Here is a 24744-nt window from a genome sequence, read left to right as displayed (position 1 = left end):
TGTGAAGAAGACCCATTCTGTTTGAGTTCCTATCCTGGTGGGAGAAAACAAGGGCAAATAAACAATTTTGACGTTGATAAAGTCTGTGAGGACAAAGGAAAGCTAGGGTAAGAGTGTTTGGAGCAGTTTAATTTAGTTGATTTAATCAAGTTGGGCCTTCATGCAAGTGGTATTTGTGTTGAAATGTTAGTGCTGGCAACGAAGGAAAACACCTTGTTTCAAGAGCAATTTTTTAAAAAGCCAATATGATTAAAGCGATCTGAACAAGGGAGCTTGGTAGTGACCTTTGGAGAGTGTGGTAGGGCAGACCGCGTGGCCTCTGCAGGCTGTGGTGTAGGACTATGGACCTTACTCTGTGTGTAGTGGCTAGGACTGACCGGTTCCAGCTGAAGAGGGAATTTCGGGGCAGGACACAAGTCTACATTTGGTGGGAGTGCCTTTGCGCCACACATGTGTGGGGTATAAATTAAGCCCACTGCTCCTTGCACCACACAGGTGTGGGAAGCATAGTAAAAACAGGGTCACTTTGGAGTTAAGATGTTATTTGCAATTGAAGAAGTGAGGACCAGTTGAAGACACTGGATTAACTACTTCCTTAATGCCGGGCTGGGGACAGTATACTGTGCCATTTGTATTTCTTCAGTGATCTTTTTCCTTAGGTTTGATAGTTCCTTTTGGCCTGCCTTTTGCCTGTGTTAAAACTGATTTGCTGAGTTTTATTTTATTTTTATTTATTACTATTATTGCATGGTGTGTGAGTGCAGGCATGCACGTGCTTGCTGCAGTGCTATTCTCTCTTGGCACGGTGAATCTAGGGATACAGGTCAGCTCATGGGCCTGCATGGCCAGGACCGTCACATTCTGAGCTACAGCACTTGCCCAAATTGCTACATTTTTCTTACCAACTATAATTGGTTTATCTGAAATGAGATCCTGAGCATATTATATACAAAAATTAAGCTTAACGGGGCATGGTGGCGCACGCCTGTAATCCCAGCACTCTAGGAGGCAAAGGCAGGCAGATCTTTGTGAGTTCAAGGACAGCCAAGGCTACACAGAGAAACCCTGTCTCAAAAAGCCAAAACCAAAACAAACAACAAAAATTAAGCTTGAGTAACAGTAAGACCCCAAAACCTAGAAGGACATTTGTGATTTTGTGAGCTGTTTTCTCCTTTCAAGTTACGTTCTGACAGTGGAGTGAAGTCCTACTGGTTACGCAGGCATTTTGTTAAGCGCGGGGGAAAGATCACTGCTCTCCCTCCAAGAGCACACACAGTGACAGTGTGCTGCCCTCGTGTTCTTAGGAAATACATGTGTTTAGCTTGGTGGAGCGCTTGCATTAAGAAAACTGCCTGTGCTGCTGTGTCTCCATTTCCTGTAGTCTGTGCTGTGGAGTGTGGCACTCCCTGTCTGCGCGGACATGGCAGCTGAAGTGCGAATGGCACTTTACGAGGACGACTCCGTCCAAGTGCAGTATGCCGACGGCTCCAAACTGCAGCTCTCCCCTTGTGGCTCTGAATTTCTCTTTGAAAAGGCCCCTCCTCTTTCAACACATCCTTTACAACAACCAGAGAGAATTCGTCAACGGACACACTTTGTTATTAGCACCTACCGAGTAAGTAACATCACAAAAGTACTCTGTCTGTCTGTCTGTCTGTCTGTCTGTCTGTCTGTTGAGACAAGGTTTCTCATTTCTCTGTGTAGTCTTGGCTATCCTGGAGTTCCAATCTGTGGACAGGCTGGCCTTGAACTCACAGAGATCCGTCTGCCTCTGCCTGGGATTAAGCGCTGGGATTAAGGTGTGAGCCACCATCAACCCAGGAAAAAGTTCCTTTTTTATCCCAGAGGTGGTTGAAGCTGGTGGACTATGAAAGGTAACTAGGATTCTTACTTTTGTCATTCTAAACTGATTTTCAGATAACTCTGTTTTCTTCACAGGAGCAAGTACAGCGAGCCGTAGATTTCCGGAACTCTTCAGCTGCATGCCCATTTTTATCAGAGAGCATCATACCTTCAGAAAGAAAACAGGTAACTCTTTCTAAACCATGTTCCTACGAGTGACACTTGAGTGCAGGTTAGTTGTAAGCAGATGGTTTAGCACTTGGACTAAGCGCACGCTATAGGACGCGCAGACGTGTGTGCTTCACCAGGCGAAGGAGCGCACAGCTATGCAGTTCAACTCCTGACATTGTCTTTATGGCCATGGATTATAACACTTCAGGTTTGTGATTATCTATTCTCACATGTCTCAATATTAAGAAATTGCATAAACATTTTAGTAAACTACGTATAGTTGCTAATGTATAGTACGGTATGAGCCTAGTTTGCTTTTTCCAGTGCTGTGAGAAAACACTGACCTGATGCAAATCGGGAGGACAGGACTTACTTCAGCTAGTAGTGCTCAGTCCTGTGAGGGAGCCCCGGGTGGGAGCTAAAGCAAAGCCCATGAGGAGCGCTGCTTACTGCCTCGCTTCCTCTGGCTCGCTCAGCTGCCCTTCCTCTACAGTCCAGGCCCACCCGCCAGGGTCGGTGTCACCAGCAGGCGGATATGCTTTCCCGTATGAATCAGCAAACGTGAAAATGCCCCACAGACGTGTCCACAGAACAGCCTCAGGGAGGTGTTTCCTCAGTTGAGGTTCTGCCCTTCCGGGTGACTCAGGTTTGTGACAAAGACCTAGCCAGCACAATGTGTAATTATGTATAAGTATAAAAATGTTACTGTTTATATTTTATTTTGAGGAATAATGGTACATTTCATTTATTAAGACTATGGACTAGGAACTAGAACCAATGTTAAAAGTACTTAAAGGCTGAGGCAAGAGGGTCACATGGCCTCCTACATTTGACACTAACATGGGCAATATAACTAGATTCTATTGCTAACAACCCAAAACTTCACTGGTCCCAGTGCAGCACAGGTAACCGCTAATATTTCCTAGGTTACAATCCCTTCTTTGCACAAACTGTGTCTCAAAGATAAGTGTCCTGATTCATCTGTGAAATCTTTCAAAGTGTTGAAGTTAGGACTTGAGCCTAATCTAATGACGCATGGTAGTATGGAGTGGCCCCAGGACCTCACAGGGTAGGAAGGCACGTGACCTCTGAGCCACACACTCAGCCTAGGTGCCGTAATTACTTTCTTCTACTTTCCAGTGCTCTCTTGCCTCCTTACTGAGTACTCTCATACTGTGTTGTGGCTCTTTCAATAGTTTCATATCAGTTACATTACTGTGACAAAAATGCCTGAGATGAGCAACTTAAAGAAAGAGTTTGTTTATTATTTCAGGCTGGCCTCGAACTCACAGAAATCCACCCACCTCTACCTCCCTGAGTGCTGGTATTATAGGCGTGCACAACCGCCTGGCAGCTTAGGGCATCTTACAGCTAGTTCCTCTGCTGGCAAGGTGTGGCTATGAGGCTCCTCCACAAAGCTTTACGTTCATCTGGTCGTAACAGCATTTCCCCAGTGCTATCTAGTAATTCCAATACCATCTTAAAAAGTAATTCTCATTTTTCTCCTATCTCATGTGACATTTTAAAGATATTGCATTTGTTTTTGTATTACCTGTGTTGTTTTCTCGATGACTTTTACACTAGTTCCACACCATGTACGCTCTAATTGCTCTTCTGTAGCACGCCACAGCCTAGGCGCTCTTTCATCTGCTCATGTCTGCTCTTTTTAGGTTAGGTTTTAGGGATGAACGGTCTGCAAACCCATCCCTCCTAATTCATTGAACATTTTAAATCAAAATACAGTCAACACTAATCAGATGGTATCTGCTTCTTTCTTCTTTTCTCTCTCTCATGTGTGTGTGTGCGCGCGCACGCACCCGTGTGCGTGTATGTGTACACATGTATTTTTCTAAGAGAAATAGTATTAGCATCCAGTATTATCTGTAAAACCATATAGTGACTCCAGTTTTCATTTTCCAGGTAGTAAAACACAAGTATGTAAGCTCATATCAAAAATATGGAAAAATTGAGCATTAACAGAAAATATGGTTTTTTCCCTCTCTCTTAATTCAGCATATCTTCATTGATTTCTCAGAAGTGAAATGGCCCAGTCTTGATAGCGACAACAGTGCCACATATTCCGAGAGTGGCGCAGTGAAGATCACATCACTGGATGGACACGCATACCTTTGCCTGCCCAGATCTCAGCATGAGTTTACAGTACACTTCTTGTGTAAAGTGAGTCAGAAGGCAGACTCGTGTGTAGTACTGCTGGGCACAAATAGCCAGGCCCCAGAAGATAAGCTGGTTGGAAAGAACAGCAAAGTCTGCAGATGTGCAAGTTTATCTGGACAAAGTTCAAAGAATAAAGAAAATGAACCTCGTTACCAGATCTTGAAATCTAACGACGCTTCAGCGAACATATGTTCCGTGAATGGGACTGAGGAGAGGGAGGGGCCGCCTTCCCCGGGCACAGAGCACAGATGCGTGTACACGTGGGTGAAGCAGTGTTGCTCTGTTGCCTCCTGTCCAGAGCAGTGGAGACACCCTTTGTCTTTAGCACTTCGTTCTTGTAACAAAGTTAGTGTTTCGTCTGACACTGACGCAGATTCCCCTGCAAGTTGCTCTGCAACTTCTGACGACCCCGAAGAAAGAGGAGAGGTCTCTGTCCTTCCCAGGGCCTTGCCACTCAGCTGCCCTGCCCCACACATGCACAGGTAAAGCAAGAGTGGCTTGTTGCTCAGAAAGGTTTGGAGAGAACTGGCTTTTGCCCTAAGCATCATTTCTAGATCATCTGATAATGGTCCTGCTTGGTTGGTTTTGGTTTTTGAGATGAGGTCTCACTCTGTAACTTTGGCTGGCCTTAGAGTTCTAAATGGACCAAGTTGACCTCTAACCCTTCTGCCTCCCAAAAGTGCTGGGGTTAAAGGTGTGTGCCACCACACCCAGCCACATCTGTTACTATTCTGAAGCTCATTTAAGTGACTGAAATCTTTTCCACCACCTCTCTCCCCTGTCTCAGTGTACATCTTACTTCCTTGGAGTGTTTTCTCAAAGGCTGTCAGATGGGAAGTCTCACTGGGGACAGGAAACATCTGCTCTGGGGGACATTCTCAGTGGGTAGAACGTGATGTCTGGCCTGCTATAGACAGTAAAGATCTGTGGTTTGAAATTGGGTTAAAATTTAAAGGTTAGTAAAAATTTAAGTTGATATCATGCTGAGATCCATTAATGAAGTTACTGAGAACTGCTGGAAAGATAGATACATGGCAAAGTAAGACTTGCCTTTAAATTTCTCTAATGCACACTTACATTTTATTTTCTTTGGTCTAGTGATTAAAACAAGGAATAAGCATTATGGTGGCACTGTTTTGTCGACTTTTAATGGCAACTATTTTGAACAGGAATTAATACTCATATTTTAATGTTGACAGATGGAACTTCTGTGATTCACTTTTCCAGAGACAGTCTGATGAAGAAGAGTACTCCTACCCTGAGCTTGTGAAGGTGGTGTGGTGTGAGGGGGTCACGTACAGGTGAGGCTCCTCCCCATACTGCCCTGCGAGCTTTGTTTGTGTGTTTCTTAACTCTCGGGGGAGGGGGCAGGGGTGGGGAATGAGGCTGTACTTGCAACCGATTCTTACAAAAGGACAGTTTTGCTGGGTCTTCTGGGCTCCTGTATTCTGTCTTTACTTTTACAAGTCACAGAACTAATTTTATTGGTATGCACAGAGGTCTGTGACTCACACTGACCACGTTTACAAGACTCACGTGGCTGCTCCAAAGCCACAGAGAGTCAGCCTAGCTAGTGACTGGAATGTTTGTACCAGGGGCTTAGGATATCCCCGTGGACACGAAGGTCTAGCTGTGTTACCTAGGGAGCAGGGAGTCAGCTGAAGGGTGATTCAGTCAAACACAGTTGTTCCTTTCCTGGCTGCTCTGCTCCTGGGACTCCACTGAATTCTCCTCCCCACAACAGTTACTGTCTAATGACTGGGAAACAGTGTTGGCGAGGCACAGCTTTATTTCCAAGAGTAACGCTAGAAGAGCATGCCTGATGGTTTTAAGATTTCTTATATTATACAGTATTCTGCCTGCATGTAAGCCAGCGGCCAGAAGAGGGCAGCAGATCTCATTATAGATGGTTATGAGCCACCACGTGGTTGCTGGGAATTGAACTCAGGACCTTTGGAAGAGTGGCCAGTGCTCTTAACCTCTGAGCCATCTCTTCAGCCCCTACATTTCTTTTTTTATTGGGAGTGGCAACACGTATGTGTGCAACAGCATGCTTATGGAGGTCAGAGGGCAACTTTTCCTACCATGTGGGGCCCCAGGGATTGAACTCAGGTCCTAAGGCCTGACAGCAAGTGCTTTTACCTGGTGAGCCATTTGGTGGTCCCTGACAACATATAAAAGATAGATCTTTTCTATCTGTTCTAATAAAAGTAATTTTCATATGATCATACTCAGCTGCTGCACGTATAACTAACTGGTCATGATTTACGTGGACATTTAATCTTATCTGCCAGGCACTGATTACACCACTTACATTTACTGAAAATATTTATTTTTAGAACCTGGAAATGAGGTGTTTGACTTCTATGCATCAACATTGCTTTGGTGACACTATATGCCAGTTCTTGTGGTTGGCACTGGGGATATGAAGACAGGATTCAGAATTCTAGAAGCTCTGAGCTTAGTTGTTGAAATAAACACATAAGGCATTTTTGTGTGTTCTGTCTCTCTTGGTTCAGAATTACCCATGTCTCTATTTATATTTGTTTGGTTTGTTGCTTGTTTGGGTTTTGTTCTCTTAACGATTGCTTTCACGCATGCATTAATCTTAATTACAGAAACAAAACAGAATGATTATTTCTCTACCTTAGGCTTACCCATAAAAGTGTAAACTCAATAGAGATTTATCCTGGAGATGGATCAGTTTTCAAGTCAGAAGGGGCTTATTTTGGTAACTATTTCACATATTATTCAAGTCAAGAAGAGTCTAAAAAGGTAAGCTATGAAAATCCAACAATTTTGATATAAAGCTCTTTCTAAAGTCATAGTGTGTATGGGAAATTTTCTGTTTATCTAACATTACTTCCTGCTCTTTATATGGAAAATTAATATAATCTTTTTGTTTGTTTTGTTTTGTTTGAGACAGAGTTTCTCTATGTAGCCTTGGCTCTCCTGGACTCACTTTGTAGACCAGGCTGGCCTGGAACTCACAGAGATCCACCTGCCTCTGCCTCTCTGAGTGCTGGGATTATAGGCATTTGCCACCATGCCTGGCTTAATATAATCTTACTGTCAGCATTGACACCTGGTGAATTATCAATCACCTTACTTTTACTGTAGTCACAACCCACTGGTAACCATTAGCATCCTAAACAGTTTGTTTAAATCAGAAGCTAAATTTCTTCTGTCACAGAATTTGTCAGTAGAAAATTCTAAAGCCAGAGCATTGCTTCTGAGTCACACTTTTTGTTGCTGTTTTGTTGGTTTTGGTTTTGGTTTTGGTTTTTCGAAACAGTGTTTCTCTGAGTAACCTTGGCTGTCCTGGACTGGCTTTGTAGACCAGGCTGGCCTCGAACTCACATCCATCCACCTGCCTCTGCCTCCCTAGTGCTGGGATTAAAGGATTTACTTAACTATGGAACATTTCAAACATATAAAAGTAGAGAGATGGACTCTCTAGGACTCTTAGGTCCATAATTGTCCAGCTTACTCATCTCTACTGCCTTCTCTACTCCCTGTTTTTAAGTAAATCTCAAACATCACATTCATAAATCAGTATATGTTGGAGCAGATCCCTTATCGAGGTCTATTTCTAGGAAAGCATTTATTTGTTCAGTAAATATTAGTGGCCACTTACTGGTGTGGACACTGGAAATAATAAAGACAGAGTTCCTGTCCTCGAGGGTGTAATCTGATGGTCAGTCAGAGAGACAAGAAAATGAGATGAGAGTATATGTGTCCACAGCTCAGGCTACGCAGCTATTACACACAAGCTACACACTGCCACACTACGTGAGACAAGCCTGCAAGTAGAATGGATTTACATAGTTACACATTTGAATAAGATTGGCCCACGTAGGCTCATATATCTGAATGCTTAGGAAGTGGATGACCGTGTTGGAGGAAGTGTATCCCTGGGGTGGGAACTTTGGGGTTTCAGATGCTCGAGCCAGGCCCAGTGGCTCTCGGTCTCCCTGCTGCCTGCTAATGAGGATGTAGAACTCTCAGCTCCTCTTCCAGCACCATGTCCACCTGCATGCCGCCATGCTCCCCACAGACTAACCCTCTGCACTGCAAGCCATCCCCAATTAATGTTTTCTTCATAAGAGCCGCCATGGTCATGGCCTGTCTTCACAGCAGTGGGACACTAGGACAGGCACTGACTGTTTTGTTCAGAGAAGTTACAAAACTGCAAAAGTCAGAATAGTGATCTCCCTAGAGCTTCAGTTTTACTTGGTGACAGGAAAGGAAGCGACCAACTTATGAGGCAAGCTCCTCTGGGGTAGAGCCATGAGCTTTTAGGAGAAAGCACCAGCTTCCAACCGAGCGTGCCCTCGCAGCCCCATTCTTAGAGCTCTGTGAGGACAGTGAGGACAGCCACTGTTCCGTCTGCCCTGAGGAAGACATGAAACCCTGACTCTCTGGTGGGATAAAGTTGTTGACGTCTTACATTAACCCATGCTCAAAAGCTAAATAAAAGAAAGCCAGACTTTATAATTGCTTTAAAAAACAAACAACAACAACAAAAGCAGCAGAGACCTAGAAGAAAATATGATATACTGAATCAGTAATTTTAAAACCAAAACCAAATGAACTAGGGAAAAACAAAACAAAAAGAAGTGGGCACAGGATAAGAGTAGTTTAAACTTAAAGGCAATATTGATAACAAACAGTTAAAAAAAATCTTTACATAGGGAATGCAAACTAAAGTAAAAACATAACAATTTTCACTTAACAACTTGTCTCGAATTGGGCTGGGGTGATAATTCGGTAGGTAAAGGGTTTGTCTTACAGGGATGAGGCTTTCGATTCTACACCCAGTACATAAACGCCGAGCATGATAACACACACTTGTAACCCCAGGGCTAGTGCAGCTCGCTGGCCCACCTGCCTGTGTAACTAACACACTTGATGAGCTTCAGGCGAAGGAGACAGGGCTGGAGCGGCTCAGCAGGTGAGAGTGCTCGCCGGGCTTCACTTCCCAGCACCTACATGGTGGTTCGCAACCATCTCTAACTCCAACTCCCGGGGTTTGACATCCTTGTTTGGCCTCCATGGGTATCACATGCACATGTCACATATACATACATGCAGGCAGAATTTACACAAAATAAAAATAAAGGAACGAGATAGACAAGACTTTAAGAATGATAATGCAAATTGTCTTCCTCTTCTCCTTCACACACGTACATATATGTGCACTTGCACATACACAGACAAGCCCCTCAATACACACAACAAACTGCCCAAGGCTAAGAAGATCGCTGTCACACCTAGTATCGTAGTGCACACCTATAATCCAAGCATTTGGGAGACAGGCAGGAGGCAGCTGGGCTACACAAACCCTACCAAACAACCAAAAAGATACTACCTACTGCTGAAATAGAGGTGGGGAAGGAATGATTTTACAGTTTTCACTGGCATGTCAGGTGGTTTAGCTTTCATAAAAGACAATTTAATAATATCAAATTGGTCTGAGGCCAACCTGGGCTACATTGTGAGTTCCAGTCCAGCTCAGGCTAAAGAGTAAGACCCTGTTTCCAAGAACCAAACAACAAGAAATACAAAGAGTGGATAAGCTGCCTGTCATGTAGTTAGTAACGGGCAGACGCCCAGTTTGGTTTAAGTTCTGACTTGGAAACCCGTGCTCTGTCGCAGTGGTAAAAGGTATGAAGCTGCACTTGTGCTTCTAATGGGGCCTCATCTCTACTGCTTCTTGTCTCTGCTTTGGTTCCTACGTCTGACGCCAGGCGCCACTGCTTCTTACTCCAGAAGTATTTTAAGAGCAAATGAGATGGTCCATGTATCATGCTATGTCCACACTACACATGTGAGCTGTTGCTATAGCTACTGTAACTAGGCCTTTGAGCCCTCGTAGGATTCTCTAAAGGAAATCAAGAGGTCACACCAGAAGTTACAAGCAGTCCTGAGAAACACTAGCAGGTCTGAGAAAGGGGAAATTCAAAAGGAAAAACAATTTCTTTCATTTTAAAAATCAGAGAATACAATGGCTTCTCCTACTCTCAGCATTTCTTAGTGGCCTGCAGTTCTTGGTCTGGAGTTGAGGTTCCATGACCTTTCCTGTTCCATGTTAGAATGTCTAAATGTCTGCCTTGTCCTTGTTCAGATCATGTTCAGGCATCCATGTTGGTGAGCCTTCATGGGTGTAGCTTCTGACCTTTATAGGAGACACAGTCCCTCAGCAAACTCCCCAGTCCTCTGGCTCTTAGTCTTCCCGCCCTCTTCTGCAATGTCCCCTGCACCCCAGTTACAGGATTGTGTCTTAGATATATTAGCTGGGCCTGGGCTCCACAGCTCTGCGTTTTGATCAGTGTGGTTTTTCTGGGATGTGCCAACTGTTTTTTGTCAACTTGACACCAGCATTGGGTAAGAGAGAAACTCATTTGAGAAAATGCCACAACTAGATTGAGCTGATCTGTGGGCAAGCCTGTGGTACATTTTCTTGACTGACAACTAATGTGGGCAACTATAGGCAGTGCTACCCCTGACCTGGTGGTTTTAGGTGCTATAGGAAAGCCGACTGACGGGCAGTGGTGGCACATGCCTTTAATCTCAGCATTTGGGAGGCAGAGGTAGGCAGATCTCTTGAGTTCAAGGCTATCCTGGCCTGCAGAGCTAGTTCTAGGACAGCCAAGGTTACACAGAGAAACCTTGTCTCAAAACAAATAACAACAAAAAGGAAAGCAGGCTGAGCAAGCCATGCAGAGTAAGCCAGTAAGCATCACCCCTCTGTGGCCTCCATCCATTGCTACCTCCTCATTCCTACCTTGCTTGAGTTCCTGAATATCAGTTAGTTATCCAACACCAAGTGATCAGCCCTAAAAACATGTACACATGATTAGATTACAGACTCAGCAGGTTGTACTTACATATTTAGGGTGTGTGTGTGTGTGTGTGTGTGCGCGCGCGCGCGCATGTGTGTGCGCACAGGTGTGTGCAGACATCAAGGGGTAGGTTACATGGGAGCATTCGGAGGGAGGAAACGGGAAAAATTATGTAATTATAGTCTTTAAAAAAAAAGAAAAAAAAATTGGGCTGGAGAGATGGCTCAACCATTAAAGGTTAGGCTTGCAACCGAAAAAAGAAAGAAAGAAAATCTGAGCCTATAAATAATGTTAATTTCCACAAACTCCAGGGGAGGTTCTTCTATCTATAAAACATAGCAAAATAGCATATTCGTTCAACTAGAATCATTGTTAAAACCTAAATTGCCTTTTAAAACTTGTCTTTAAAATATGGCTTACACAGTATTTCCTAGTAATACATAGGAAAATTAGTTAGAATACTGTTATGTAATAAATATATAAGCTATGTTAGCTTGTGTACAACTGCGATTTATAGACAGTGTAACTTCATTGGCTGTGTGGAATAATGGAAAGGCAACATAAAAATACCATTAAAACGTGTAGATTTTGTGGGCTTTATAATACTGTGTTGCTTTGTTGGTATATATATACATACTTCAAGGAAAAATAGCTAAGTAATAAAGGTCAAGTTTATTACTGAGATTTTGTTTGTTTGTTTTAAAATTTCAGAGAGAAGAGAAAACTTACTCTGTAAATAACCTCCCTCCAGACAGGCCAGGAAGTCTCTTCTCTGTACGTTCTCTGATTAAACAGGCAACCCGGTGAGTTTGTGACGCTAAGCTGAGCAGAACAGTCACATATCTGAATACTGTGACATGTGTCTCCTGGATGTGGGAAAGGTTAAGACTCAGTGGGTGCAATGGAAATATGTGTCTCCGCTAATTTTCTGCTCTCGTAATTTTAAAAGTATCTGTGTCGTTACAAGAGTATTTCTGGCTTTTAAGTTTAAGTATGGAGAGGTTTCTATATAGGAAGTAAGCAGGTCCTGAGAGGGTCTGAAGGTCCGACTCTCTGGGTAAGTGTGGCATCCCTTGGGTCACTTCAGTCACCTTTAGGTGTGAGGACACATTTGAAATTTCCCCAATTCCTTATTTTCAGAGTAATAAAGTTTTGTGGGAGTGCACTAAAGGTAAAGTGGGTATTGGTTCTTTATTTCACCTTTTAAAACATTCTTTTGACTAATCTATGGCATCCAGTAGAATGAAAGCGCAATATTGAACTAAATAATTTGTTTTATGAAGTTACCTGTAAACAATTTCCAAAATATACTAGCGGGCTCAGAAATTAGTGTTTGATTTCCTGCATGTTGCTTGGCTCCTTTCTTGCCATTGAGGCCATGCTAAACCTTTGGGTGTGTGACTGTCACTTCTTTAGAACATTGGAGAAGCAAGACAGTTCACCAAGGAAGGCACTCGCTGTCCAAGCCAAGAAGCCTGAGTTTGACCTTTGAAGCCACAAATCGTGGAAAGAGAGAACCAAATCCACAAAATTGACCTTTGGCCTTTGCACACGTGCCATGGCACATGTGCCTGCACACTTGCACACATGAGTGTGTTGACATACTTTTTTAAAAAAATTATTGGGGTTTTTAATACCTCTACCTCCCTTCCAGCCCTTATCCCTTCCAACACCCCAGCGCCAGGTAGGAGAGCCAGAAGGTTAGTGGGAAGAGGGGTGTTGAGATCTTTTAGGGGCATGGAGTTCCTCGGGGCAAGTCCAACTCTGGTCAGGACATCTCTAACATATTCTTGTGTCTTTTCTCTTGGCTACTTGACAAACCAGCAGCAGCAGCAGGAGTAGGGACCAGCAGGACGAACAGCCGTGCCCCTCTCTCGGGTCTCTGGTCTTTTTATGCCCTCTCTCGAGGCCCCAGAATTAAACTATCTTCAGCTGGCAGAATCACACCCCTGCCAGAACACACACAAGGCACAGTCTGCTGCTGCGGCCATTGGAAACAGTCACGTTTCCCACGCCTGGGTTTGAAACAAAAACACATTGACATATCACAGCTGGGTTCTTAAAGAAACCCAAACTCTTCCTGTATAAGTGCATAGACACACATTCTCAGATAACTAAGTTAGACAGTCTTAATGGCACATCTGAAAACTATCTATGGAGTTCTTCACCAAAAGGCCAAGGAGTAGCTCAGACCAGGGCAGAAGGAAGTGGTAGCCCCATCTCAGAGCTTAACATGTTCTGGGCCACAGTGAGTGGCCACATGTGAGTGGCCACAGTCATCTAGGCTGTTACACGGCATAAGGATGCTGCTGAAACATGGCGGAGAGAACCAGGTGTTTGAAAATACTCGGAAATGTCACCATTTACCAACATTTAGGCAATGTATTTCATGTTCACAGAATTCTTCAGCATTGTGCCAAGACAAGGCTTTCACTAAGCCACAACTACCGTGCATGCTGCTGGAAAATGGTATGTTAAAAAGCAAGGTTGTTAGTTAGTTCTTTCCTTGTGTAGATTCATGCTTGCACATCCAAACTGCTTTCATGTAAGTCACGTGAAAAATTCCTTGTAACATTCAAGTTTGTTTATTCAAGAAAATACCTACCTTAGCTGGGCTTGGTGGTACACACCTTTTGTCCCTGCGCTTGGGAGGCAGAGGCAGGCAGCTCCTTGGAGTCTGAAGTCAGCCTAGTGTACAGAGTAAGTTTCAGGATAGCCAGGGCTACACAGAGAAACCCTGTCTTAGGGTTTTTATTGCTGCAATTAAATACCATGACCAAAAACAACTTGGGGAGGAAAAGGTTATCTCACTCCCAGTTCCATATAACAGTTCTTCATCAAAAACAGTGAGAGCAAGCCAGGCATGGTGGCACATGCCTTTAATCCTAGCACTTGGGAGGCAGATGCAGGGGCATCGCTGTGAGTTCAAGGCCAGCCCGGTCTACCAAGCAAGTCCAGCCCAGCCAGGATGTTACACAGAAAAACCTCGTCTTGAAAAACCAAACCAAACAAACAATAAAACAGTCAGGGCAGGAACTCAAGCAGGGCAGGAACCTGGAGGCCAGAGCTGACACGGAGGCCGCGGAAGGGGCTGCTCACTGGCGTGCTCAGCCTGCCTATCTGCTTTCTTTCTTTCTCTTTCTTAAGATTTATTTATTTATTTTATGTATGAGTGCTCCATCTGCATATACACCTGAATGCCAGAAGAGGGCTTCAGATTCCAGTATAGATGGCTGTGAGCCACCATGTAGATAGATGGTGGATATTGAACTCAGGAAGAGCAGACAGTGCTCTTACCGCTGAGCCATCTGCAGCCCCCAGCTTGCTTTCTTATAGAACCCAGGACTACCAGCCCAGAGGTGGCACCACCCACAGTGGGCTGGGCAGTCCCACATTAATCACTAAGTAAGAAAAAAGCAATTCTTATGAACACATGTCCTCAGTTGAACCTCTCTCCTCACTGATCGTTCTAGCTTGTGTCAAGTTCACATAGGACTAGCCAGCATAAACCCTGTCTCTGAAAACTTACAAAGAAAAAAAGGAAGGAAGAAAGAATGCCTACCTCATAGACAGATTGGAAAATAAGCAGGGTTTCTCTGTGTAGTCTTGGACTCACTTTGTAGACCAGGCTGGCCTCGAACTCACAGCGATCCGCCAGCCTCTGCCTCCTGAGTGCTGGGATTAAAGGTGTGCGCCACCACGTCCAGCAAGGCTTCTATTATATACTTTTTTTTTTTTTTTAAGTACAAGGCATTGCACATACTAGGCAGATACTCTCTCTCTCACTTTGGCATACCCCTTGCCCTGTGTTTTACCTTTAGTGTCACAGATACTTTCTTTACATAATTCTTCACCCCAACAATGCTGGGATTCGAACCTGGGCTCAGAGCATGTCAACCGCACGCTCTTATCAGGAAGCTGTACTAGCTTCGCACCACCACCCTCTGGGTTTTTCATGCAGAATCTTGCTATGTAGCTCTGGCTGGCTTTGGGCTCACTACATAGCCCAGGCTGGCTTCCAACTTGAGATCCTCCTGGCTCAACCTGCCAACTACTGGGATTAGAGATGTGTGCTACCCTGTCTTCGTTTTATAGAGAGGAAGAGATAGCAAGTGATTGAATTTGAGTTATGTAAAAGTTTTGTCAATATGAACCATGATAGTATCATATTATATATTTTTTAAGTGTAAAATAAATTCATTAATCCTGGCTTAGAGAAAATGATTCTCAGACATTGGTTTCTGGGTCCATACTCATTTGCTATAGACGGATATGCTGTTATAATTCATAATCTTTGACTCTGTAAAGTTCGTAGCAGGATGGCAGCTTCCAGAGATACTAGAACTTAACCTTCTTGTTACATAGACATTTTGAGATGTGCAACTCTTGAAAAGGTAAAACATGGGTATGGGTTCCGTAGTACTCAACTTCTAAGTAAGACTTGACTTGCTTCATGGAAAACTCTGTCCTGTGCTCTCTTTATTGGTTTTAGGTACCTGGAGTAAACGTTAGCAATATTCTGCCCGTGCTTCTGAAAGAATCAGTCGTCCCCAGTGTGGGGAGGTTTCTTGCCTACTCTGATGACAAAGTTCATGCTGTCTTTTTAGATGGCGTCACCCTAACACTGAATTGGGATTTCAGCGCCTCTGCTGAAAAAAGACAAGTGAGTATGAGTCAGGCTAAGGCCGAGACTCTCACGCTTCCTGGTGCTGGGCCCTCTAACACCATTCCTCACGCAGTGCTGCCCCCAACCACAAAATTATTTCGTTGCTACTTTATAACTGTAATTTTGCTCCTGTTAGGAATCTTAATGTAAATATTTGATGCACAAGGTATCTGATACGCACCCCCTGTGGGGGTCACAGCCCACAGGTGGAGGATGACTGCCTAAGACTGAAATCCATTTGTTATGTTCAGTAAAAAGTTACAGCATTTATAATTGTCAGGCATGAAATTCCATTCTGTCCTTAGATAGTTGTGTATACTAACTATTATATCAGGGTAAAATTATCTCTTCAAATATTTCTCACTGCTTTCCTATGAAAACATTCAAGATCCTATTTCTAGATTTTTTCAAATATATGAAACATTCTCCTGAATTATATTATAGTCTGTTATTTATAATCTAAACTATATCCCGATTGGCTACTAATCTATAGGAAACAGAACAGAACACAGCACTACACTATCTCTAATTATCATAAATTGGGTTTTTATGTATGTGTATGTGAGTCCGTGTAAGTTTTGTCACCACGTGTACGTAGGGGCTCTTCGGTCAGGAGAGGTTGTCCAAGTCTCTGGAGCTAGAGTCACAGGTGATTGTTTGCCATTAGTTGGGTACTAGAGACCAAACTTTTTAAATATAAAACCTCATCAAGTGGTTTTACTGACCTCAGTGAATTTCCTAGCAAAAATCAGAAAAGAATAACAAATATATAACATGATAGCAGAAAGATTGACATTTTTGTTATCTAATAATTATCTGTGTGGTGATGGCTTAGACACGCTGCCGCCCGTATAAAATCAAATCTTTACATTCTCAAAATAAAATTTTAATGACGCATATGCTCCTCTTTTTTTTTTCTTTAAGAATTTGCTATTGTTTTAGTTTTTGGTTTTAGACTAATAAAACTTGCCTCTTCTTTTTGCTTCTTAAGGTTGATCAAGGTCTCAACTTAGGTTGGTGCAGATTAACTTTTCCAGATGGACAGGATCAGTTAATTCAAACTGAGCACCCTGGAGTATATGAAAGGTATAGAAGAACAATTTTATTTTCATGTTTTAACTGGTAGAGCATAAGTATAACTTAAATGTTATGTGTAGTTTTAGATTTTTCAGTTATGCTGAAATTTAACATAATGAAATAAATCAAGGCAGCTTTAGACATTTGTTTGCATCCAACTGGTTTCTTAAAATACTATGTTCTCAGCCTGTCTGCCCTGCTGTGCGGTGTAGGGTGTGGTCAGTGGTGTTAGCCAGTTATTCTAATTCCCTCAGGGAACTGGAAGAAGGACAGTTTGCAAATGATCACAAATGACTAAAATTGTATGTTTTCTGCGATGGTTAAAAACTAGCTAGCTGCTGGTTATTTTAAATAGGAGAACACCTGAACTCAGTTCTTAGGAATATAGCCTTCGTGCTGATGTGGTTCGCTGTCCACTGCAGTGACTCTGCGTGGCCCTGACGTGACGGCGGTGGCTCTGCGTGGCCCTGACGTGACGGCGGTGGCTCTGCGTGGCCCTGACGTGACGGCGGTGGCTCTGCGTGGCCCTGGCGTGACGGCGGTGGCTCTGCGTGGCCCTGACGTGACGGCGGTGGCTCTGCGTGGCCCTGACGTGACGGCGGTGGCTCTGCGTGGCCTGACGTGACGGCGGTGGCTCTGCGTGGCCCTGATGTGATGGCAGCATCACCTGCCAGTGCCCACAGAGCTGCTTCCTCAACATCTTGAGTTTACTTTTCTGCTGGGTGCTCTCGTTTTGGTCTAAATGTTCCAACATTTAATTGCTATTTTAAATAGTTTCTTTCAAAAAGAGTACCTCTAGCAAAGACTTTAATAAATGCTTTATCCCATTATTTCAGATCATTTTATTAGCTTGTTTTGATACTCATTAAGTTATATTTCATCACCTGCATATGTGTGTATGTATTTGTGTGTGTGTGTGCACGTGTGCACGTGTGCGTGTATTTGCTCTAATGAACATTTCCAGGTTTACATTTTAGTAGGCAAATGCTTAAATAGACTATGTAACGGTATTTTCATGACAAGCTTAAGGAATTTCACTTTACTTTGAAAAACTAAAAAGAAAGCTACACTTAAATCTGGGCTTTAAATGAAGTACAAGCATTCCTTTTATGTTTTGATTTAGATGGTTTTGTCATAATATTGTGAATGTAAGTAAAATTATTTTAATCTATGAATAATATAAGAAAACTGCCTCATTTATGTCTGGTGAATACAATTTAGAAAATCTTACTGCCACACTTAAAATTTGTCTTTATCCTTTTTTTTTTTTTCAGGCTATCTTACTGATTTTTTTCATTTTTTATGTATTTATAGAAGTATACAAATTTAGGCTGGGAGTAGAGCATTTCCTCAGCATAGACAAGGAACTGGGTTCCATCCCAGCATGCAAGGTGGGGAGAGGGGGTGTCAGTAAATACTTAAAACCTGGTGTAGTAGCACACCCTGTAATGCCGACACTTGTCATAAGATCAGAAGTTCAAGGTCATTTTGGCTACATAGTAAGTTTTTTGCTTTAATTCATTTTATTATTGCACATATTAGTTATACAAATTAATGGGTTTCCCTATCAAATATTTGAATATGTTCTTTCCAGATATGTGACATCAGTAATATCATGGTGCAGAAGACTGACCCAGACTAGTCCAAGACCAGTGGCCACACATCTGTCACCTGTTCTCAACGAAAAGTGGTATTTATATTTCTTATAAACTTAATCTGTAAATAAGAGCCAATACTTAAAAATTAGCGTCAAGGTGTTATGGTTTGAATAAGAATGCCCCTATAAGCTCACATATGTGAGTGCTTAGTTACCTAGCAGTGGCACTATTTGAAAGGGTTAGAAGGATTAGGAGGTGGTGTCACTAGGCTCTGAGGTTTCATGTCAAGCCAGCTTTTCCCTCTGTGTCTGTGGATCAGGATGGAGCTCTCAGCTACTGCTCCAGTGTCATACACGCTGCCATGCCCCTCCCATGATGACTGTGGACTAAGCTCTGAAGCTATAAGCAAGCCTCCAATTAAATGCTTTGTTCCCTAAGATTTGCCATGATCATCGTGTCTCTTCACAGCAGCAAATGGTGACTAAGACACAAGGGCTGGCAAGATGGCTCAGCAGGTAAAGATCACTACTCAACCTAATGACCCAAGTTCGGTCCTGAGGATCCCACGTAAATCCAAAGCCATCTTCTGACTCTACAGCACCCCCCCCCACACACACACACATGCACGCGCACACACAGTGAATAAATACATGTAAAAACAAAATGTTTAAGTAGCAAATGGAAAACCCTAAAGCTTTTGCCCAAGAAAACTTTTGGTTATAAATATAATGCAACTCCTAAAATGGTTTTTCATAATATAAGCTTGACAATAACTTGCTTCTAAAAAAAATACCTTTTGGGGGCTGGAGAGATGGCTCAATGGTTAAGAGCACTGTCCACTCTTCCAGAGATCCTGAGTGCAATACCCAGCAACCATATGGTGGCGCACAACCATCTAACCCCCCTAATGCCCTCTTCTGGTATGCAAGTGTACATGCAGGTGGAGTACTCATATACATAAAATAAATAAAATATTTTTTTAAATACTTTTTAAATCTGATGTACAGCAAACCCTGCATTGAAAATTTTTCACCAAAAAAGAGCAGTTCTTTGTATATGATAAATAAAACATTTTGTGGAAATTTTAGTATTAAAGGAAATATAATACTGAGTAACATCAGTTTTTTAAAAAATTGACTTTCAAATAATTTGTCTTGTATCTAATTCTTGTTCCAAATTACCTAGCAGATTAGAAAGTAGAGAAAGTATGTTAGCTCCTCAGGAAGCAAGGCCTAAGCTCCACATGAGTGTTAGGGGACATCGGAATTAGGGAATAATTTGGAGCAGAGACAGAAAGGATCATTCAGGGCTGGAGAAAACTCAGCAGTTAAGAGAGTGAAGGAGAAAACTTAATTTTTCAGAGGTAGTCGAGCTATAGTATTGTACAGTCTTCTCACGTGCTGGGAAAGACAAGACATTCACATAGGGGCTCTGTGAGAGCGGTGTGCTCAGGCCTTATACCCCTCTGCCCTCCTGTCTCTCTCGGTCATGTGTGCTAAGAGCTCACGTTCCAGTGTCACCCTTTCTCTTGTGTAGGTCTGTTGCTTCTGAGCTTGAGAAAATACAGAAGTTTAACTGTATCCTTTTACGATGTGTGTTATCCTACAGAAGGATTTTGTGTGAGCCTGGACGCAATGACTGACTGTGTGCTGAGTCCACACATACAACTGACTGTGTGCTGTGAGTCCACACAAACAACTGACTGTGTGCTGAGTCCACACATACAACTGACTGTGTGCTGAGTCCACACATACAAATGTTGCTCGGTTTTGCTGAGTCAGGTGCTGTCTAAGATATTCTCTTGGTATGGAATGTTGTGTTAACATTTTATACTTTTACGTTTGAATTGGGTAAGGAATGTTGAACTAGGGTTAAGGTCTCTTTTGGACACATTTTCTCTTATATAATTATAAATTATAGCTGTTAAAATATATTTGTAACTTTCATTTTGAACCATTTCATCTGAATTTATTTTCTCATTTTATTTTTCTGTAATATTATTGCCATGTGACTTTTCATGGAGAGATCTGATCCAACATTTATTCACTCCATATAGGGGACCAATAACAGACCAAAGAGACAATTCTGCCCAAGTCCCACATACTAAGCTAATGAATTGACTGGGATTGCTTACAGGAGGATGGTTGAGAGGGTCTTTACAGAAGTAGGATTACTCAAAGGCAGCTATCCTCTAAAAGCCCAGAGGGTCTGACAACTATGAACACTGCTTCCAGGAGCTCCCTGGACAGCTTATAAGTAGTTCACCTAGTCAAAGTCACCTCTTCCCAACAACTATTATTACTTATACAGCCTTAGCTAGGGACCTTGTGATTTGTGTGACTTTTAGGAGCTTCTTAAGCCTTGTAAGATTCATATACTTTCCGAGCAGTGTGTGTTTTACCTACTTCTGAATCCTGTGAGCTCTCTCTTCCCTCCAGGAGGGACTGTTTCAATTGGGAGAAATAGTATACAACATTACATAATAATAACTAGCTCTGCAGAAGTCAGTTTTTCTTCTAGTCTAGACTTTTGCTAATTTGGAAAGCATACTACATTCATTGTTTATAACCTTTCATCCTACTTTTTCTTTTCTTAACAAGGTTAAGAAATGTTACCAAGATGTTCTTTTCTTTCCCACTAAACCTCCATGTCCTTTACCACTAACCTTCTATCCAAACATGCATAATTTCCCCCTTCCCCCATACTACGACTGCTTCCTCATCTGTAAGGGGGGGACTCCACAAACTCTGAAGTCTCAGTTCTATCATGAATCCAATAACTATTCCTTGCAACTGAGAAATACGATTTTCATACCAAAGGCAGGCTTTCTGAAAATCAGATTATAATGAAAAAATGTGGGGGAAAGACCCTTAACTAAGTCAATCAGGGATGCTGGAAAACAGTGGTATCCTCAACCTGCCTTCTAGCAAGAAAAGTGAGCAGTGTTCTGATGACTGCAAGCCAGGCTCTTCAGAAACCTTGCTAGGAGCAGCTAATGAGGAGGGTGTGTCGGCAGCGTTGAGAAGAACGTCCAGAATTCTTCAGGATATTGACTATCTTCTTTCAAACTCTAGAAAGTGAAAAATAGAACTTAAGAAAGTTTCAGATTACTAGTCTGAAATGGCTAGTCACCCAGGAATTTGCAGATGTTATTTCTGCAGGACTGATTTGATTGTATTTTGCCTAACTTGTAAATTTGTGTGTGTGTGTGTGTGTGTTTACAAATTTTTTAAATAAAGAACTATTTGAAATTGTGAACTATTTTCATTTCTTACATCAGATATCTAAGAAAAAAGTTACAGGTTTTGCCATTTTTATCTGAGGGTGTGACGTTAATTTCCAATTTTCTTTATTGATGTGCAGAATCGACCTCTGGTCATTTTCTGCTCAATCTGTCAGGTAGGATGACATAGCAGAGTCTCTTCTCAGTTTTTGTCTCACACTCTAAAGAATGAAGGAGTGAAACGGAGACTTTATCCCAGGGAGAGTAACAGTTCAGATTCAACAGTGGAAGCTCCCACAGCCACAGGCTGCCGTCGAGAGCAGACGAGGGCCGAGGGCAAGCCTGCCGAGGAAGAACAGGAGCAAGTTCATAGAGTGGAGCAATGGCCAACAAAAGGCTGTGCTGGGGAGTTTATATAGGGTCAGGCAGGCTCTGTTTGGCTGGGTACATAGCCAAATGGCCCGAGAAAGTACAAGTCAATTAGGGGAGAACCTGCCAAACCTGGAAGAGAAAGTCTTTCCCGCGAACTGTCACAGCAGTGGTGAGGAGGGCATTCGGTGGCTGTAGGACAGCAGCCCATTCATGTTATATATGTGAATGTTCATGCATATACGCACATTTGTTAACAAGTACAACCTGTCAGTCTGCTTGATGTTACTTGTGGGTGTGTTCTGAGGGAGGACTGGTTTTGGATAACCAGTTGGTGTGCTCTTTCCCAGGGAAGGGTTGTGTCTCCTGCTCTCAGCATTCCTTAGTTGCCTGTAGTTCTTTATGTGGGGCTGAGGCCTCCTGGGCTTTGAGAGCTTCCAGAGGGTTTGGAGGGAGGAAAGAGAAGGGAGAATTGATACTTTATCTCACAAAAGTAAACTTTTTTTTCCTTTGTTTTTTTGAGACAGCGTTTCTCTGTGTAGCGATGGTTGTCCTGGACTCAGCTTTGGAGACCAGGATGGCCTCAAACTTACAGAGATCCTCCTGCCTCCCTGAGTGCTGGAATTACAGGTGTGTGCCACCACACCCTACAATAAGATAATTAAAAACAAACAAACAAACAAAGGAGTTTTGTGCCTACCATTGGCTCCTCTTGAAACGAGGGATCACTTCCACCTTTGTCCAAACTATAAAAAGCAAAAACAATATTTCAATAAAGAAAAGTGATCTAAGCAATACTATTGCTTGCAACCTAACCATACAGGCTGGTTCGGTGGGGTGGGGGTGGAGTGGGCGGAAGCACATGGGGCAGCAGAGTCAGCGGTTGAAGAAAAGCATTTACTGACGGCGAGAGAACACACCTGCAGCAGATCCTCAGAGCAAAAGACCCTCTGCAAAGCAGAGGAGAACTCTAGAAGTGGGAAAGCCCATCTCTTGAGGGCCAGGAGCTTTAAAGGCCCTGAGGAGAGAGACTTCCTTCCCTACTTGAGGGTGAGTCAATTTGAAGACAGGACGGTTGATTGGTCCATAACTGGTCTTATCCTGATCTGGCCTTGGACTTAGGTCAGCCCATCAGTAGGGGGAAGAGGAAAGCTGCCAGGCTCTTAAGTCAGGAGGCTGAGGAAGAAGTTGGCCATCTTAGAGATTTGCTGCCTTTATGAGCTAACCATGGCCTCCTAGGGAGTCTAACTTCTAGTGTCTCAGGCTTTTATCATTAAAAGGCAGGAAACAAGAATAGAGGAAAGGAGTGTAGTGAATTGTAAGTGATAATGTCAGCGAGTTTTATAGCTGCTCTCTGGGCTCCTTGATATTCAAGTTTCTGTATATGGTCCTCCCAACTACCTCACTAAAGTTAGCCTTTCCTGTAAAAGTATGTTTTTTCCCCTATGCCTGCCCTAGCTCCCAAGTAACAACACGGAGACCTGTTATTTTTTTTTAAGCTTTAGGCCAGGCAGATACTGAGCTATTCCAGCCCAACTCTGCTGGCCTGGCTTATTTCCCAGCTGCATGGCCCGTTACCTGCCATTAGTCTCGCTCTATCAATTCCTTCTTCATTCTTGTCCTCCTAGGTTCCCACCTGACTCACTCTCTCTCTCTCTCTCTCTCTCTCTCTCTCTCTCTCTCTCTCTCTCTCTCTCTCTCTCTCTCTCTCTCTCATCCGTGGAAGTCCCACTTTATCTCTCCTACCCAGCAATAGGCTGTTCAGCTCTTCATTAACCAATCAGAAGGTGACAGAGAACAATGTTTACACTACACTGAGACAGGGAGATGTTTCATCAAAGTGACAATGCCAAAGTCCTCCTAAATGAGATCTGAACTGGTACAGAAACCAGCACTTGAATAATACAGAGACAGTCTTTACACAGTGTACAAAGACATCCCAACTCAAATATATCACCCTGTTTATTTCCTTAACACTATTTATTCCCTCCGCCTGCCCAGCGCATTTCCTTGTGATCAGTACCCTCCAGTAAAGGAGCTCCATAATTAATCGAAAGCTGTTCTGTAACCTAACACAACAAAAGCGTTCACATGCCTTGTATGAATGAATCGCTGCCCTTAGCCAGGAGGCTTCCAGAAAGCTTAGACTGTACGGCACATATCGCAACCATACTGTCATAAGGGCCATATAGTCCTTAGCTTAAATATAAAAGTCTCTCTAATCAAGCAGCACAAATGATGGTTCAGGTTGAGGGGTTTTTCAGGGTAGGTGAGGTGACCCAGGAGTTTGTTTGATAGTGAAGATTCCAACTGACGTGAATACTGCGGGCCTAGTTTTCCAGGGTACTTGTTTGAGGAAGTAAGAAGAGGTAAACAGTGTCCCTCTTGGGCATCTTCTTTGGGCCGTTTCAAGCCAGATGTGTCCTTGTGCTACGATGGCACCTGCCCTCAGCAAGGCAGTAAGATATGTGAGTCACAGAAGAGGGATCTGATTCCAGTCAGTACTACTTTCGCTTCCAACATGGTTAGAAGTGACCGTTCTTGTCAAGCACCTGCTGTCCCTAAGACCAGCCTCCCGCAACCTCCGCCCCGCCCCCGCCGGTGTCAGAAATGCCCAAGGCGGGCGGTGAAGCACTGCAGTGTTTCAAGTGTGAGAAGTCGCGCGATCCTGCACCGCCTGCCCTGCGGCATCCACCCAAGTCAGAAACTTCTGCCCCCATCGAGGCTCAGACCCTACAGGTGCGTCCCGCATTGGCTGAGGCAGGGGAGGGTGGGTGA

At 43.2% G+C, this 24744-nt stretch overlaps 1 protein-coding gene across 1 annotated transcript; it reads left to right on the top strand.

The window, feature by feature from the left end:
* The first annotated feature begins 614 nt into the window (after positions 1 to 614).
* C30H5orf34 (chromosome 30 C5orf34 homolog) lies at positions 615 to 21586 on the top strand. Its single transcript, XM_051172494.1, has 12 exons — positions 615 to 1615; positions 1939 to 2028; positions 4027 to 4670; positions 5388 to 5489; positions 6840 to 6963; positions 11745 to 11836; positions 13433 to 13502; positions 15526 to 15696; positions 16691 to 16785; positions 18371 to 18466; positions 19911 to 19951; positions 21262 to 21586. Exons 1-12 carry the CDS (start codon positions 1421 to 1423, stop codon positions 21453 to 21455), a joined length of 1914 nt encoding a protein of 637 aa, XP_051028451.1. The 5' UTR covers positions 615 to 1420; the 3' UTR covers positions 21456 to 21586.
* The last annotated feature ends 3158 nt before the right edge of the window (positions 21587 to 24744 follow it).

This window comes from Acomys russatus, chromosome 30, assembly GCF_903995435.1.
Source record: "Acomys russatus chromosome 30, mAcoRus1.1, whole genome shotgun sequence".
NCBI lineage: Eukaryota > Metazoa > Chordata > Mammalia > Rodentia > Muridae > Acomys > Acomys russatus.
The sequence above is the reverse complement of the archived record's forward strand: the minus strand, read 5'-3'. Positions and strand labels throughout refer to the sequence as shown.